Source organism: Terrapene carolina, unplaced genomic scaffold (genome assembly GCF_002925995.2).
Source record: "Terrapene carolina triunguis isolate 2854851 unplaced genomic scaffold, T_m_triunguis-2.0 Scaffold93, whole genome shotgun sequence".
Classification (NCBI taxonomy): domain Eukaryota; kingdom Metazoa; phylum Chordata; order Testudines; family Emydidae; genus Terrapene; species Terrapene triunguis.
In genome coordinates this window covers 2,083,908-2,099,009 of record NW_020664444.1, presented here as the reverse complement: position 1 = coordinate 2,099,009, position 15,102 = coordinate 2,083,908, and the positions used below count along the sequence as shown (strand labels likewise).

At 43.9% G+C, this 15,102-nt stretch overlaps 1 protein-coding gene across 2 annotated transcripts in view; it reads left to right on the top strand.

The window, feature by feature from the left end:
• The first annotated feature begins 498 nt into the window (after positions 1-498).
• The window catches only part of RBBP6 (RB binding protein 6, ubiquitin ligase), a 44,443-nt gene continuing 29,839 nt past the window's right edge, over positions 499-15,102 (top strand). For both annotated transcript variants that reach the window (XM_024217839.2, XM_024217838.2), the window contains exons 1-2: positions 499-1,113; positions 10,552-10,651. In XM_024217839.2, the coding sequence (XP_024073607.1) occupies positions 948-1,113; positions 10,552-10,651 (266 nt within the window). In that variant the 5' untranslated portion in view covers positions 499-947. The remainder of the gene's footprint in view (positions 1,114-10,551; positions 10,652-15,102) is intronic.

The following is a 15,102-nucleotide window of genomic DNA, read 5'->3' as shown; positions in this document are numbered from 1 at the left end:
AAATCTTATTTTGTGCGGAATTTAAGGGGTGCTAAATCTGCAGCTTGGGGGGGGGGGGAATTCCAGCCACATTTCTGGATGGGAAGCTTCATGTCAATAACCCTGGGATAGTTTAGTAAATTCACATGCTGAATCTGCTGTGGCTCATGATAGGGAGCTTCCCAGCCCATGGGTGTGCAGTGCAGTGCAGTGCAGTGCCAGACAGTTCATGAAGTGAGGCTCAGCCAGATCCTAGGCGGACTGTCACTTCACAGACTTTGAGGAGCACACACCCCTCCCCCTCCCCCTCCCCTCTTCTCCTGGCCCCATCCCTCTTCTCTCACCACTGCTTCCTCCCCAACCCCCCCCCATGATCACGTGATGCCGGAGCAGGCAGCCCCTTTGTCATAATGCGCCGGGTCACGTGAGGGAAAGTGGGCGTGGCGGACGGGGAGGCGCACGCGCAGTGCGGCGCTTCTCCCCCTCGCCCGTGCGGTTCCTGTCTGGGAAACCCCCTAGTCGAGCGCTGAGGCAGGGGCCGCGGGAGCCGCCATAGCGAGAAGCCGGGCCTCGGAGCGGCTGTGGGAGGAGGCCGAGCCCCAGCGTCCGCCCGGCCGGGGTGTGAGGAGGAGGAACCGGAGGAGCAGCGCCCTCGCCGCCGAGGCCCAGATCGATCGCTGCGGGGCTAGGCCGGAGCCGCCGCCGCCGCCATGGAGCCCTGAGGCCTCCGGCAGCCGAGCCTGACAGCGCGGGGCCTGGCCATGGCGGAGCGTGGCGGCCTGTGAGCGCTAGCCGGGCCCCGAGCGCGCGCGCGCGCAGCCCCCCCCGAGCAGGCTCCTCGTCGGCCGGGCCCGAGCGGGCCTCGGATCGCCCCGCAGGCCCCGCCCCGCCCCGCCGGCCCCGGAGCGGGACCTGTCCCCCCCCCCCTCAGACCCCGGCCCCCTCGCGGAGCAGGCCCCGCCCCGACCATGTCCTGCGTCCATTACAAGTTCTCCTCCAAGCTCAACTATGACACGGTCACCTTCGACGGGCTCCACATCTCCCTGTGCGACCTCAAGCGCCAGATCATGGGCCGCGAGAAGCTCAAGGCGGCCGACTGCGACCTGCAGATCACCAACGCGCAGACCAAAGAAGGTAGGGGGCTGCGGGGCACGCGGGGGGCTGCGGGGCACGCGGGGGGCTGCGGGGTACACGGGGTGCGGGGCACGCGGGGGGGTGCGGGGGGCACACGGGGTGCGGGGCGCGGCGGGCCCATGGCGCCCCGGTGGGTGATCAGCAGAGAGCAGCCCCCGGCCTGCTGGGTGCTCGCCCCTGGGCCGGAGTCCGGCCTGCCCTGGGCTCTGAGAACGGCCGGGCTCTGTCCAGCTTGTGCATCGTCACCCGTCAGAGACACTGACCTGGCTGATCGGGGCTGTTGATGCAGGAGTCGGCGTTTAGACCCAGCTCCGTCTCCTGTGGCTGTAGGGGCTGAGCAGGAGCACAGAGTATTTAACAGACGTAAAAACTACTAAAGATGCGTTTTGGTCATTGGCATCAGTAGATGTGGCTTGGAATGTGTGTTCGGGGAGTAATAAATGCCACTTCTCTAGTCGCTTTCCTCACAATAGCTACCATTGAAGAGTTGTGTCCATTGTCACAGGTAGAGTGCCACATTTAATTGACTAGGCTTTGATCTGCTATGCCAAATGCTGAATTCCTTGACACCGAAGTCTTGATTTCCCAGAACTCTTCTGGGTTCCTTGGGTTATAGGGCTGGCAGGGAAACATGGGGCAAAGTTTTATAGTAACGAACCACCTGAATTCTACTGGCATCAAAAGAGGAGGTTGAAAGATGCAGAATTTTAATACAGTTGGGGAGGATTACTTCCTGAACTACACACTGTGACAGTACAGATTCTTTGAGTTAGTTTTGTCTAAAGGTAGGTTAATTTTGTCTGCTGTGAGATTACAGAATTAGATAATGGTGGTTAGATGGCAGAGTTATAGAAACTGAGCTCATTGTTAGCCCTTGGATAAAGAGCCTTATACTGCTGTTTAGTTTCCTTCTATAATGTGTATTCATGGAAACCCTTATGACATCCTTTCCAAAGAGCAGTTCACACGCAAACATGTAGATATGTTTGGGAGTTACCTATTAATGCAAAACCATTCTTTTCTTAATAAAACTTGGGACTTTCAATCATTCAGAAGTTCTTTCAGTTCAAACTGACAGTCACTTTTTTTATTGTCTGTCTACTTCTTTGCTACAAACTAATTGCATCTGCTCACCTGGTTAAATCCCATTTGAGCATTTGAATCTTGATATATTTGGTACATGACCTGTCCTGTTGTAAATGGCTTTGTGAATAACATACACTTCTCAGAAGTCTTTAGAAATACCATTATTTCCATTCAGTGAATAGGGCTGCTGGCTCTGAGGGGATTATCATTTCATATTTCTCTTCAGGAGTCTTACATTGGTGGATCAACCATTGGTATAACTTTAACATCTGATTACATTTAGAATTCAACTTGCAACAACTTTAAGAAGTGTTTAACTTCTAATATACAATATAGTACCTTTAAAGGAATGCTACCAATTTAGTCAACTAAAATTTAAAAGTGAAGCATTTGGATGCTATATCTGCCCTTGTCTGCCAACTGTTTTTTGTGATTTTTGCAATTGCCTTTTTTGGTTGGTGTGTGTGTTTCTCTCCCTGTTGCTGTGTGAAAGACCCACAGACAGAATATGCAACTGAAACAAAGGGCTATCAAATGCACAGGAAACTGAGGATAAATGAACTAAAGAAATTTTTTTTGTTAGGCCCTGATCTTTATAGGATTGGACCCTAAGGTGGTGTTTGTAGTAGAGGCGTAAACAATCTTCAGAGAAAAGTGTAACTTTAAAGCGACTCTGACAACTTCAAGGTTAGGGTTCATGGCTCATTCATTTTGAATTTGTATTGATTTGATGAGTTCTCTAAAGAAAACAGTAACCTTTTACAAAGAATAAAACCAGAATTCCATAATATTTCACCAGACTATTAAGTTGAGTGCTTGCCTTCCTAAAAGGAAGTGTTGATTAAAATGGAAGGAATATAACTCAAGTTCCATTCATGGACTAACATCAGTCTGTTAGTTTTGGTTAGAACTGACAAGTTTCGGTTAAGAGAAGGAAAGATAAGACTAGGAAATAAATATTGTTAATGTGACTTTAAATCTCTAGAATTGGAATGCTGAAATAGGTGAGTGAGTTTATTTTGTCTGCATGATTATTTGGGGAGGGTTCATGTAGAAGTTGGAGGGAAATGCAAAATGTTGTTGCAAAAAAGTATTGGCTCTTGAAAGCAAGATGTCTAATAGTAGATTTATAAATATGCAAACTTTTATATTTCACTACCCAAATCCCTCTGCCAGGTGGCCTTGAGTTTCAGTTGCCTATCCAACTTTACTGGTCGTAAACTGTAAACTTCTTCAGGATGACCACAAAAAAGATGAAGAAAAATTCTGAATGATTGAACTGGTTCTGTAGCACCAGTTTAGGCACATGCTCTTTGGTGCTGAATCATGTTAAGAACACGTGCTCAGCCTCAAACCACACTAGCGCTTTCTGAACCATTCTAATTGCAGTGCCTTATGAGTACTTTTCCCACAGTTCCTGACACCGCTCACAGAAACAGTGATTTTGGGATACTTGAAAAGGCAACTGATACAATGTGGAACAGTAATGGAAGGACTAGTTAAATTTTTTCAGCTAGTCTTCACATGGACTGGCACTAAAACAGTTCAGGCTGAAACAACTGAGGATCAAATGGTAAAGTATTCAAGTAAGGTGTTCAAGCTCACAATAAACATTCTCTGAAACTGAAAAAAGACTCTAGCAAAACCAGTAAAGTTCAGACTTCGGACACCCTTCATATTTCTAAGGTGGTAAATAAGCAGTATGGGGCACTTCTTTAAAAGGGAAAATACCTTTCATGCCCACTTTATACATTATAAAAAGAAAACAAACATCTATTTCAGATTATACTTTTATAATGAGTGGAGATTTTCAGACAATACAGAATTAATCAAAAATTGCAGAAGAACCCCAAGATCATGGAATTCATAACTATCTTTGATTTCATGATTTTTCTCCCTTAACCAGATGTTTGGCAGTTTTTCTTGTAGATTTTTTTTCAGGAGTTCAGTCTTCTTGAGCAGCAGTTGTTCCTGCCCTACTCCCTTGCCATGCAAGGCAAGGGGAATAAGCATTTCTGTGTACTGGAAAAAAAGTGTCCATAACTCTATATTGGTTATAGTGGTGATAGATGGTTGTAGAATACATAGTGCTCTTGCAAGCTCTGCTGTTTTTTACCACAGTCATCTAATTCTACTCTTTAAAGGAGTAAAAAGGCTTGAGCCCTGTCTAAATTGGTTTCTACCATGCAGCTTTAGTGGTGCCACTTAAGTGCTATCTAGAATACAAAACTTGTGCTAACCGCTATTTGATTCCCCCAACACATCTTTAACACATCTTGCATGTATTAAAATGTTTCCTGTGGTACACAGACATTACAACCACTATATAGATTACACTTTCTTGAAGAAAGGCTAACCACTGTGCTAATATCTATTTCATGTGGATAGGGATTGCTGGGGTAACAGCCCTCAATTGTACAAGTAATCCTCATGCTATGATCTCACAGTGCAGCATTCACTACCCAGGCGACCTTCGTTGCTCTACTTTCTGAAGTTTCTTGTGTAGGGCCAAATTGGCAATAAGTCACTTAGTTGTGCAAGTAGCTTTACGTACAGAATGGAACTCAAATGTACGTTGTTTCCATGGCTATCAATTTCTTCTACAACTTTGCTGAAATTATTCTTCTGTCAGCAGCATGTTTTGGAGGTGTCCATTATGTGACTATAGTATCAGCTACCTGAGGTTGATGTGCAAACACTAATGGCCATATAAGGAGATAAGGGCCAGATGACCTTGGTCATTCATAATAGTGTGAGACTGGGAGTCTGAGTGACTAGTGGAGATGGGCATCACTAGAGGGGCAGGCAATGCCAAGAAAAGGTAAAGGGATTGAGCATCCTGTATAATGAGGTCTGAGCTAGTGGCAGTAGGCCTGGTTCAGGGCAAAAAGTGTGCCACTTTTACAATGAACTGGACCAATTCTTTGAGACTCAACCTTCCAGAGCCACAGAAATACTTCTGCATAGCATAAAGGTCCCATGCATTGCATTGATGGAAGAGGGCTCCATCAACAACTTGGACCACTGGAACATGGAGCTGGTTCTGAAGATGCCAGGCATGTTGCTGACCTCATAGGATCTGTTTTATGTGCATGAAGGATCCAGAAATAGCAGCCAAGACAGAATAGCAGGACAAGGAATCTGAAAACACAGAGCTCTCAACACCAGGTATATACCATTTTGTTGTAAAATATACTGGTGGGGACAGGGTGTGGAGGCAGTGACTTAAGTATTGGGGAAGAGTATTCTGGGTTCTTATGAATGTCATTTCTTGAAAGAGCAGATAATAGTCTTATGTGAAGATAGAAATGTCCTCTCCTCCTGCCCCACAAGTCCTTTCTCCACCACCTTGACAATATAAGCTGTAGCTGATGAGCTTTTTCCATATCTAGTTGCTTTGGTTCTCCCCATAATTCTACAATATTGGCATGCCCCTACATAACTCCCCCACACTCTGGCTGTATGGGCCGCTCTTCCTGTCAGGGTGGAAGTTTACCTCAGTATGGTGGATTCAAAGAGCAAGAGACCACAATGTAAAAAAATCTAAAAATAAGAACTTCACTATAAAAAAATATGTTGGCTATATTAAGCTATATATCAGACTGGTGCACCAGATTAGCTGCCGTCATCGTAGCAGAAGTTTAACAGCAGATTGTGACAAGATTCCTTTTCCATACATATACACACCACTCCTAGTAAGGAAATAGAAGTGAAGTGGCAAAATTACAGTTAACACAATTTAAGTTAGCAAAGACTAACATGAGTACTCTCATCAAGCTGTGGTGATGGGCAGTGTGATGTCAGATGAAATTTAATGTTGACAAACACAAAGTAATGCAAATTGAAGATAATGGTTTGAAAAATTCATACTTTACTGCATTCTAAATCTTCAGGAAAAGATCCGGGCATTATTGTGGACAGCTCAATTAAGACTTCTGCTCAGTGTGTAGCAACAGTCAAAAAAGCATCTATGCAAATAACTCCATTGCTAATTTATCAGCTTCTCCCTTCATTTCCTCAAGAATTCCCTTTTTTCCCTAAATGCCAGGAAAATGTTTTCAAGTGTTTTCCTGTGATAAGTAAACATTGGTAGGTGCTGGTCACTAGCTTGACTATCTGCTCAATTCCATTCTTGGCCTTAATCTAGCATCCTAATGAACCCTCTTTCTTATAAGTGTTGTGCATGCATTGAGTCTAATCCAGGAAGAACATTACTTGCAAGAAGGTATTAGAATTTGAAACTGAATTTATTTCTGTTGCACGTCTTGGTATTCCTAGGGTGAGGGATAGATGAGTATTGCTATGGCTAACTCATTACTTATTTTTCATTATAGTGGCCACACCAGTAGAATGGATGTCCCAGAAGAGGCATGGTGTCATGCAGAATGGATTCACAGTGGTGAAATATCTGACAGTGTACTGGTTCAAGGAACACAAAATCAGGGCCACTTTGCAATATAGGGCAAAGCACAATGAGGCAGGACTATTTCAGGAAGAGGAGAAATTAGAATGGGAAACAGAGTTCTAAAGGGAAATGTTCAACAAATACAAAGTGTTCAGGAAAATGACTGTGTGTTGGTCTAACAACTGATCCCTGCATTGCCTGTAAAACATAAGATTAAATCAGGATAATAGTTATGAGGCTGCCACCTACTCTTCAGCTCCCTTGCTTTCTGTTCCTTTGGCAACTCGCGCCTTTAGAAGCCAGTGGAAAGGAAAATTGGAATCCCAATAAGACAATTTATGAATGATTGTCTGTTGCCCTTGGTATTGTACAAATGTTACCTTGTTTTGTTATTGCAGCTTACTTGTAAACATGTTTGTATAATAAAACATTTTCTTAAAAATAAAGGCTCTGTGCATCAAGCATAATGTTCTTTAATAGGAATACATGAATTCACTCCTCCATGAAACTTCCTCACCAGAACTAATACAAATCACTAATAAAGCATGAGAAAAACAAATGCATTAAAATCGCCAAGAGTATAAGCCCACCACTACAAAGGCACTTCATAGAAGCAGCTGTCAGTTACTGTTCTCTGGTACATCAAATCACTCCTCCATAAACTCCCCACCATACAAATCAAGATAACTGGATAATTAAATGCCAAACACAAGAAGCCCACAGCAACAAAATATAAATGGCTAAAAATAAAACAATATTTACTTCACTGAACCAGCAGTTTAAAAGTGTGTATACAACGCATTTCTGATGAGGATCGCACAATGTTTGTATATAAGTAACTGTCTCAGATACAACCACTTGTGTGTCCAGCTGTGCATAGGTTGCTGCATAGCTAGTTGCTTACTCCCTCAGCTCTCCATAGAAGACTACCTTTTTTTTAAATATATATATTAAAAAATGCAGCAGGCAGATGTTGTTACATTGGTCACTGACCGGCCTTTGGAAGTCAACAAACATCTCCATTGTCTCACAAAACCTCATGCTGCTCCAACCACCACTGTGCGCACCTGATGTGTATATTTGAATTGACATCTCTCCAGTTTTGTGTAATCTGGGAATAGATTAATTAGAAATAGTGAAAATTGGCATGTGGGATCACCAGAATCACAATGGGGACAAATGCAACTAATGTCAGTGTTGTAGTCATCCTCTACCCATTTTTTAGGAGTCCAGCTCTTTGAAAAATTGTGCATCTTGCCCTTTGCCTGGCCATCCTATGTAAATACCCAGGAAACTGTCATAAGTCTCTAAAAGTTATGTCACAATTGAGCAGTAACTCTTTCTGTTAATCTATGTTTTGGACTTTGTATGGGAATATGAATTCACAGAGTGGGCACATGGGTTCCCTCAATAGCCCCCGCACAGTTCAGGAATCCCAGTTGTTTGAATTCCTCAGTGATCATTGGCACACTACACTGTCTGTCTTGATTCTACTATGTCTTCCCACATATGCCTCCATGACTAATAATTAGCCATGTGTTTCCCGAACCCAAGCTGATGCTCACTGTGTCGAAACCATCTGGGGTGGGGTAGCCAGCTGCCATAGAGAGTCAAACCTTTTTCATGGCAAGCAGTGTGCTCATCCTGACAGGCTGGCGCTGCAGTACTGGAGCTAGTTAGCTAAAGAGGCAGAGAAGTCTTCTTCCTCGTTCTAAAGTTACACAGCTACTGGTGCTCATCCTAGATCTCAAAGAACTTGGTCTCACCAATTTGTGGTCAAGGTCTGAACCAATAGTAGTACTCTTCCAGCTGAATATTATTCTCAAGCATCAATTACGCCAGCTATTCTAAGCCTTGGGACTGCACGACAGAGGAAACATTGTGTTAACTGCTTTTCTTGCTCTTTGCAGTGTTCTCTGCCACAATTGCTGTACAGAAGCCCCATCAGAAACCTTACTTGCCAAACAAGAACTGAACATTTGTCCTAGCCTGCATTTTGAGGAAAGATATAGGAGGTGGCTCCAGCATTTAGGGCTTTGAGAATTCCCTTTCCAGAGAATTACGAAAGTTTTGGTCTCTTCTCTCTCATTTCTGGTAGACTCCCTAAAGGAAGGCTTTTAGAAATCTTGTGGAAGCGATGGCCTCAGAGAGCTGTGCTGGGAACTGTGCTATTGTAATGACATAGTGAAGTACAAGTGCGAACATGTGGCAAAAATACAGATAAAAGCAGATGTCAGTGTGGATACATGGCACCTTTGTATTTTAGACTAGTGCTCTCCTGCTGATTCAGTTTCCAGAGGTTCAGGTTTTGGGTGTGTGTGTGTGTGTGTGTGTAATATACACACACACACAGACAGCCATAGGGAACGAAGTTTCATAGGCTTTGCTACACTTCAAGGAGGGGCCCAGTGAGCATGCTTAGAAATTAATCTTTAGTCCCAGCTTTTTTTCCCCCTCCAACCTTAGTGCAGAAACAGTTCTTCATGGAGTACAGGTTCAAAATTATTTTTGTGGTTCCAAACTCATTCAAAACTAGTTGAATAAAAAAACTCTCTTAAATATGTGCTTTTTGTCTCATAATTGAAATGGCCAAAGGGTTTTTTCCTCATATTTCAAAAACTAATAAATCACCTGTGGTCTGAACCTATCATAGAAAGCTTTAGACCCAAAGGAGAACTCCAGAAAGTTATGAGGAAGTGAAAAAGTTATAATGGAACTCTCTACAGAAGCTTAATCATAGTGTTTAGTACTATGAATGTTATAATAAAAATGTGACCCAGCTTCACATATATCAAGATGTTCCTTTCATCCTGAGCAAGCTAAATTAATCTTGGAAACTCAGTTACCACTATTGTTACACTATAGCTAGGCAGAGCTAGTCCCAAAACTCACGTTTTGAATCTGAAAGTAACTTGATGCTGGGTATTGTTTTTTAAAGAATTGCAGGTTTATGTGAGCTTGAGGTTAGATCAGAATATAACAGTTTCATGAAGACAAATGCAGCACTATGTAGAGCTTATTTTAAATGTTTAGCTTAATTTTTGTTAAACCTAGGATTTTGTCTTAAACTGGTTTTACTTTGAAAAGTGAATCTACAGGGGGCATTTGTGGAGTTTTTCTCATTTACTTCTAAGATAATTGCTTAGTTTAAATGGAAACTATCAACTTAAGTTTGGCCCCCAAATTATATTTTCCAAATGAGTTTTTTATAAAGAAAGAATAGACACATTTTCCACAATTAAAAGAAATCCAATTTAAACAGTTAATACAGACTTTCTTCTACTTTGTTTTCAATCCAAACATCAAACACTGAAAACCTGAAAGTGAAACTGATGGCATTGATTTTTATTGATCTTGAAAGAATGCCAAAAATAAACACAGTAGTGACAAATTGGCTTTTTTTAAATTTTCACTTTTAATATTCAAACGTATTTTTAGTAACTTAGGTAAATAAACTCATTATAGCATATTTGCTATTCCTAACTGCCTGCCCTGCAAACTCTACCTCAGATCTGTATTCATTGTAGCTTTTACATTGTTACCAGTTCAATTATGCAGATACTATGGGCTAAGCTGTTCTCATTTTACAGTGAAAACCTAAATTTGCCATGGGTTGGATCTCTTGAATAAGAAAGTACCTGTTTAGTGACCTTTCTGATTATAACAATGTAGATCTTAGATTAGCCTTCTCTTTTTTTTAAGCATTGTCCTTGCCTATGTGTATATGTTTTTAACAACCCTCTAGAATTGGTGGTCAATTAATAGAAATCTACTATTAATTTGTGTGGTTTAATTTTAACCTTTCAGTATTTATTATAAAATTCTGGGTTTGGTTTTTCTCAGTTAAATGAATTCTTCTAAATATCTAACAAACTGCATATGAAAAAGAGAAATGTGTTTTTGGGAATGGAAATTGATCTTTCTTACCACATTTTTACTCTTTTCAGAATACACAGATGATACTGCCCTGATTCCTAAGAACTCATCTGTAATTGTTAGAAGAATCCCTATTGGAGGAGTTAAATCTACAAGCAAAACATATGTCATGTAGGTATTCATAAAATCAAATACTCTATCTGTGGCCATTAGACTTGGGTAATGCATAGTTTGCTAGACGCATTCAAACGTGTCTAGGTTTTTTTCCTTTCATAAGAGTTACTGGTTCATGTTGTAGCTGGAAAGGATGAGACCTGTAACCTCTTGATCTTTGCAAGAGGGATGGCTTGAATAGGATTCTTGGGACTCCAGATTCTAATCCCACAGTTAAATTCTGAGGTAGATAGAGTTCTGCTCAGTTTACTATGTGAGTTGGTCTTTTGGTTGTACCCTTAAACTGAGGCCCTTTTTGCTCTGTATTGAGAGGAAAGATTTTATAGCACTTTTTATAAGAAGAAAAACCTATAATCCTTGGCCAAAGTTTTCCCCTCATAGAATATCAGGGTTGGAAGGGACCTCAGGAGGTCATCTAGTCCAATTCCCTGCTCAAAGCAGGACCAATCCCCAACTAAATCATCTCTCATCTCTCATGCATGTTGTGTATATTTACTGACTCATTCCCATGTCAGAGGTGGTTACTTGTCAGTAAGTGGATGGGTGTACTTCTGTCTTGGGACATGACAGGACAGGTACTTTATAAACAAACTACTAGTATTCGTATTGCCAACAATCATGGAGTCTTGCATAGAAACAATACTGGAAAGACCAAGGTCCACCATTCTGTATGTCTTCCAAACACAGGAGGTTTTATGTGGGATATGCCCCTCAGATTCCAAGAGACAATCACTGCTTCAGTGGAAGTCAAAAAGAACAAAGTTCCCAAATGTGTGTGGTGAGGGGGGTGATAATCCCTCCCCACCCTGACATTCAGTGATCAGGTCAGCCATTTTGCATGTGAACAAGATTAAAAGATTCTTTCATTAATTCTGTTTTATACTATGTTGACCATTGAGCTCCAAATGTCTGTTTTCCCTATTAATCCCAGTGTGGGGTAACAGATGTAGTGTTGACTAAAATGTCAGAAATTCCAATGAATGAAGTCAGGATTACAGGTTGCTTGTTACCCTTCTTTCAGCCTGTATTATCCCACTTCTACATTAGTTGCACTAGCTTTGTTTGAGTAATTTTAATCTGTGGCTGAGCAGACGGCATCTTCCTGGTGCTTCAGTACTATTCCAAAGTAAAGTGTTAGATACTAACAGAGATGAGGACCAAATAAGTATCTAGGTACAAATCTGTAGGGGTTACAGAAAGAATGGTGCATCTTGCTCTCTCCATAAAGGCTGCCCATTGCTTCTGTGGTGCCCCTAGCTTAACAAGTAGAAGGCAAAGTACAGAAGTGACTCCTGAGAAGTTCATACTGTGGGCCAATTTAATTATTAAGCTGCTCAGTAGTACAGTTAACTTAAAAATAAGCAGCTTTTGAGATTTCAAGCTCAGAACTACAGTATTGTTGTATGCAATGCCTTTAAAAATTTACTGTTCATCTTATAGCATGTTCTTCAAAGTAAACACATTGATAAACAATCTGTGGTGTATATCTTAACGAAGTTCCTCACCTACCCCCACCTTTGGGATGTACTTACCTCTTATTGTGAGCCTGGAACAGTTTTCCTAGTAGTGACTGTTGTAAGCACGAGTCCTGCAACCATGAGAGGCTTTAAACTGCCTCAGCTCATGGGAGACTTTTCGCAACTTCATTAATTAAATATACAGCTCTTATTAACGATACCAACAATTGCATGCCTAGTTCTCTAAGGCCTGGTCTACACTAGGCTTTTATGTCGACTTTAGCGCCGTTATATCGAATTAACCCTGCACCCGTCCACACCAGGAAGCCATTTAGTTCGACATAAAGCTCTCTTTAAATCGATTTCTGTAATCCTCCCCAACGAGAGGAGTAGCGCTAAATTCGACATGGCCATATCGAATTAGGCTAGGTGTGGATGGAAATCGACGGTAATAGCTCCGGGAGCTATCCCACAGTGCACCACTCTGTTGACGCTCTGGACAGCAGTCCGAGCTCGGATGCTCTGACCAGCCACACCCCCGGGAAAATTTGAATTCATTTTCATTTTCCTGTCTGGGCAGTTTGAATCTCAGTTCCTCTTTGGACATCGAGGGGAGCTCAGCAGCAGTGGCAACTATGCAGAGCTCTCCAGCAGAGATGGCCGTGCAATCCAATAGAAAGAGGGCCCCAGCATGGACTGATCGGGAAGTCTTGGATCTCATCGCAGTGTGGGGCGATGAGTCCGTGCTTTCAGAGCTGCGCTCCAAAAGAAGGAATGCTAAGATCTACGAGAAGATCTCCAAAGCCATGGCAGAGAGAGGCTACAGCCGGGATGCAACGCAGTGCCGCGTGAAAATCAAGGAGCTGAGACAAGGCTACCAAAAAACCAAAGAGGCTAACGGACGCTCCGGATCCCAGCCCCACACATCCCGTTTCTACGAGGCACTGCATTCCATCCTGGGAGCGGCCGCCACCACTACCCCACCCCTGACCGTGGACTCCGAGGATGGGATCATGTCGGACATGACAGCGGACGGGGAAGAGGAGGAAGGAGATGAGGAGGACGAGGCAGTCGACAGCGCTGGCACCGCTGATTTCCCCGACAGCCAGGAGCTCTTCATCACCCTTACCGAGATCCCGTACCAACCGTCCCCATCCCTTACCCCGGACACAGAATCAGGGGACGGATCAAGCAGTAAGTGCTGTAAACATGTAAACATTTATTTAAAACAGAACGGTAATATTTATACTATTAACAATGTATATTTATAAAAGTGCTGTAAACTAGTAAAAAAATAATCAGGTACAAAACAGGAATATTTACAAAGGTAACAAATGGGTTTTGCATGATTTCTCTGTCTTAGGCTCTTCTCAATTTAGTCCCAAGTATTTTAAAAAAATTTCACAATGTCCGTTACTACATGATTCCCAGGCCCAAGACGCTCCACTCCAAAGTCCCAGTGCACCTACGCGAAAATCCGGTCAATGTGGCCGGGGATCGACGAGAAATCCTCGTAGGAGAACTCCGCGTAGGTCTCGTGGAGGTAGAGCTCAAGCCTGTTGATCAGGTTCCGGGGTAGGGCGATCTTAGTGGGCCCTCCGTGGTAGCAGACATGTCCCCTCCATGCCACAATCAGGTACTCGGGGATCATGGCCCGACATAGCATGGCGGCATACGGCCCCGGTTTCTGCATGCTTTCCCGCAGCATGCGTTCTCTCTGGGTGTCCGGGATCCTCAGGAGGGTGATGTCGCTCATGACGCCCTGCTTTGAATTAGGGAGGGGACTGTTAGTATTGGGACTGCTTTACAGCCACGCGGTGGAGGGAGAGGGGCAGCATACAGGGATCTTTCCCTGGGACAGCCGCGAGGGGGTGGGACAGGGGCAGAGTTGATGCTGTCCTGATTGCTGGCAGCAGAGACTGGCATTGCTTTCAATGTGAAAGGAGGCCAGTGCTACAGCTGGAGTTTTAAGCAGCCACAAGTCTGCGGCTTACCATTATTGCCCGCTCCAGAAGTTCAGGTCTCCAGCCACAGTTCTCTGAACACTCCAAGACCTCCGCAAGTCCACAGGCACTGAAGGCGACGGCCGAAAATTCGACCTTGTCCTGAGTGCGCATGTGAGAGGTTCAGTGCATGGTCTTGTTCACAGAGAAAGACTAGGTTCTTTGTATACAATTTCATTTATCTGTCTCAGGAATTCACTCCCTTTTTAAAATTCACACAGACACATCTGCGACTGTCTCCCAACCCAGCCTGTCAGCACACTCCCAGAGGCTAGCGCAGATTAGGCGGAGGAAGAAGAAGACGCGTGAAGACATGTTCACAGAACTAATGGGCTGCTCCCGAGCCCAGGCAGCCCAGCAGACACAGTGGAGGGAGAACTTGTCACAAATGCACCGAGCAGTCATGGAACGGGAGGAGAGGTGGCGTCAGGAGGACCAACAGGCTACTGAAAAGCTGCTTGGACTAATGAGGGAGCAAACGGACACGCTCCGGCGCCTTGTGGATGTTCTGCAAGACCGGAGGCAGGAGGACAGAGCCCCGCTGCAGTCTATCTGTAACCGCCCTCACCCGCCACCAAGTCCCACACCACCCTCACCCAAAGTCCAAAGAAGGAGGGGCGGCAAGGGCCGTTAAAACTTTCAATCAACCCCTGCAGACTGCTCTAGCAGTAGAAGGCTGACATTCCCCAAAATTTCATAAGTCCTTTCCTACCCACCTCACACAAGCCCCCGTCCAAGTTTCACCCCCCACGTTTCATGTCTGGTTCGCAATAAAATGTTTGTTTCTGTTCATTACTGTTTCGGTCAGGTTCTTTTGAGGGAGAGTCTGTCTGGAGGGGGGGAAGGGGCTTGGTAATTGGACAGGACAGTCACCTTTAGCAGGCTACAGAGGCGGGGTCAGGTCCAGCATCAGGACACATACACAGTGCAGTCACTGGTTACCCTGGTCAGTCTGGGAGGTGCTTTTCATGTTTTGGGGGGGGGGGGG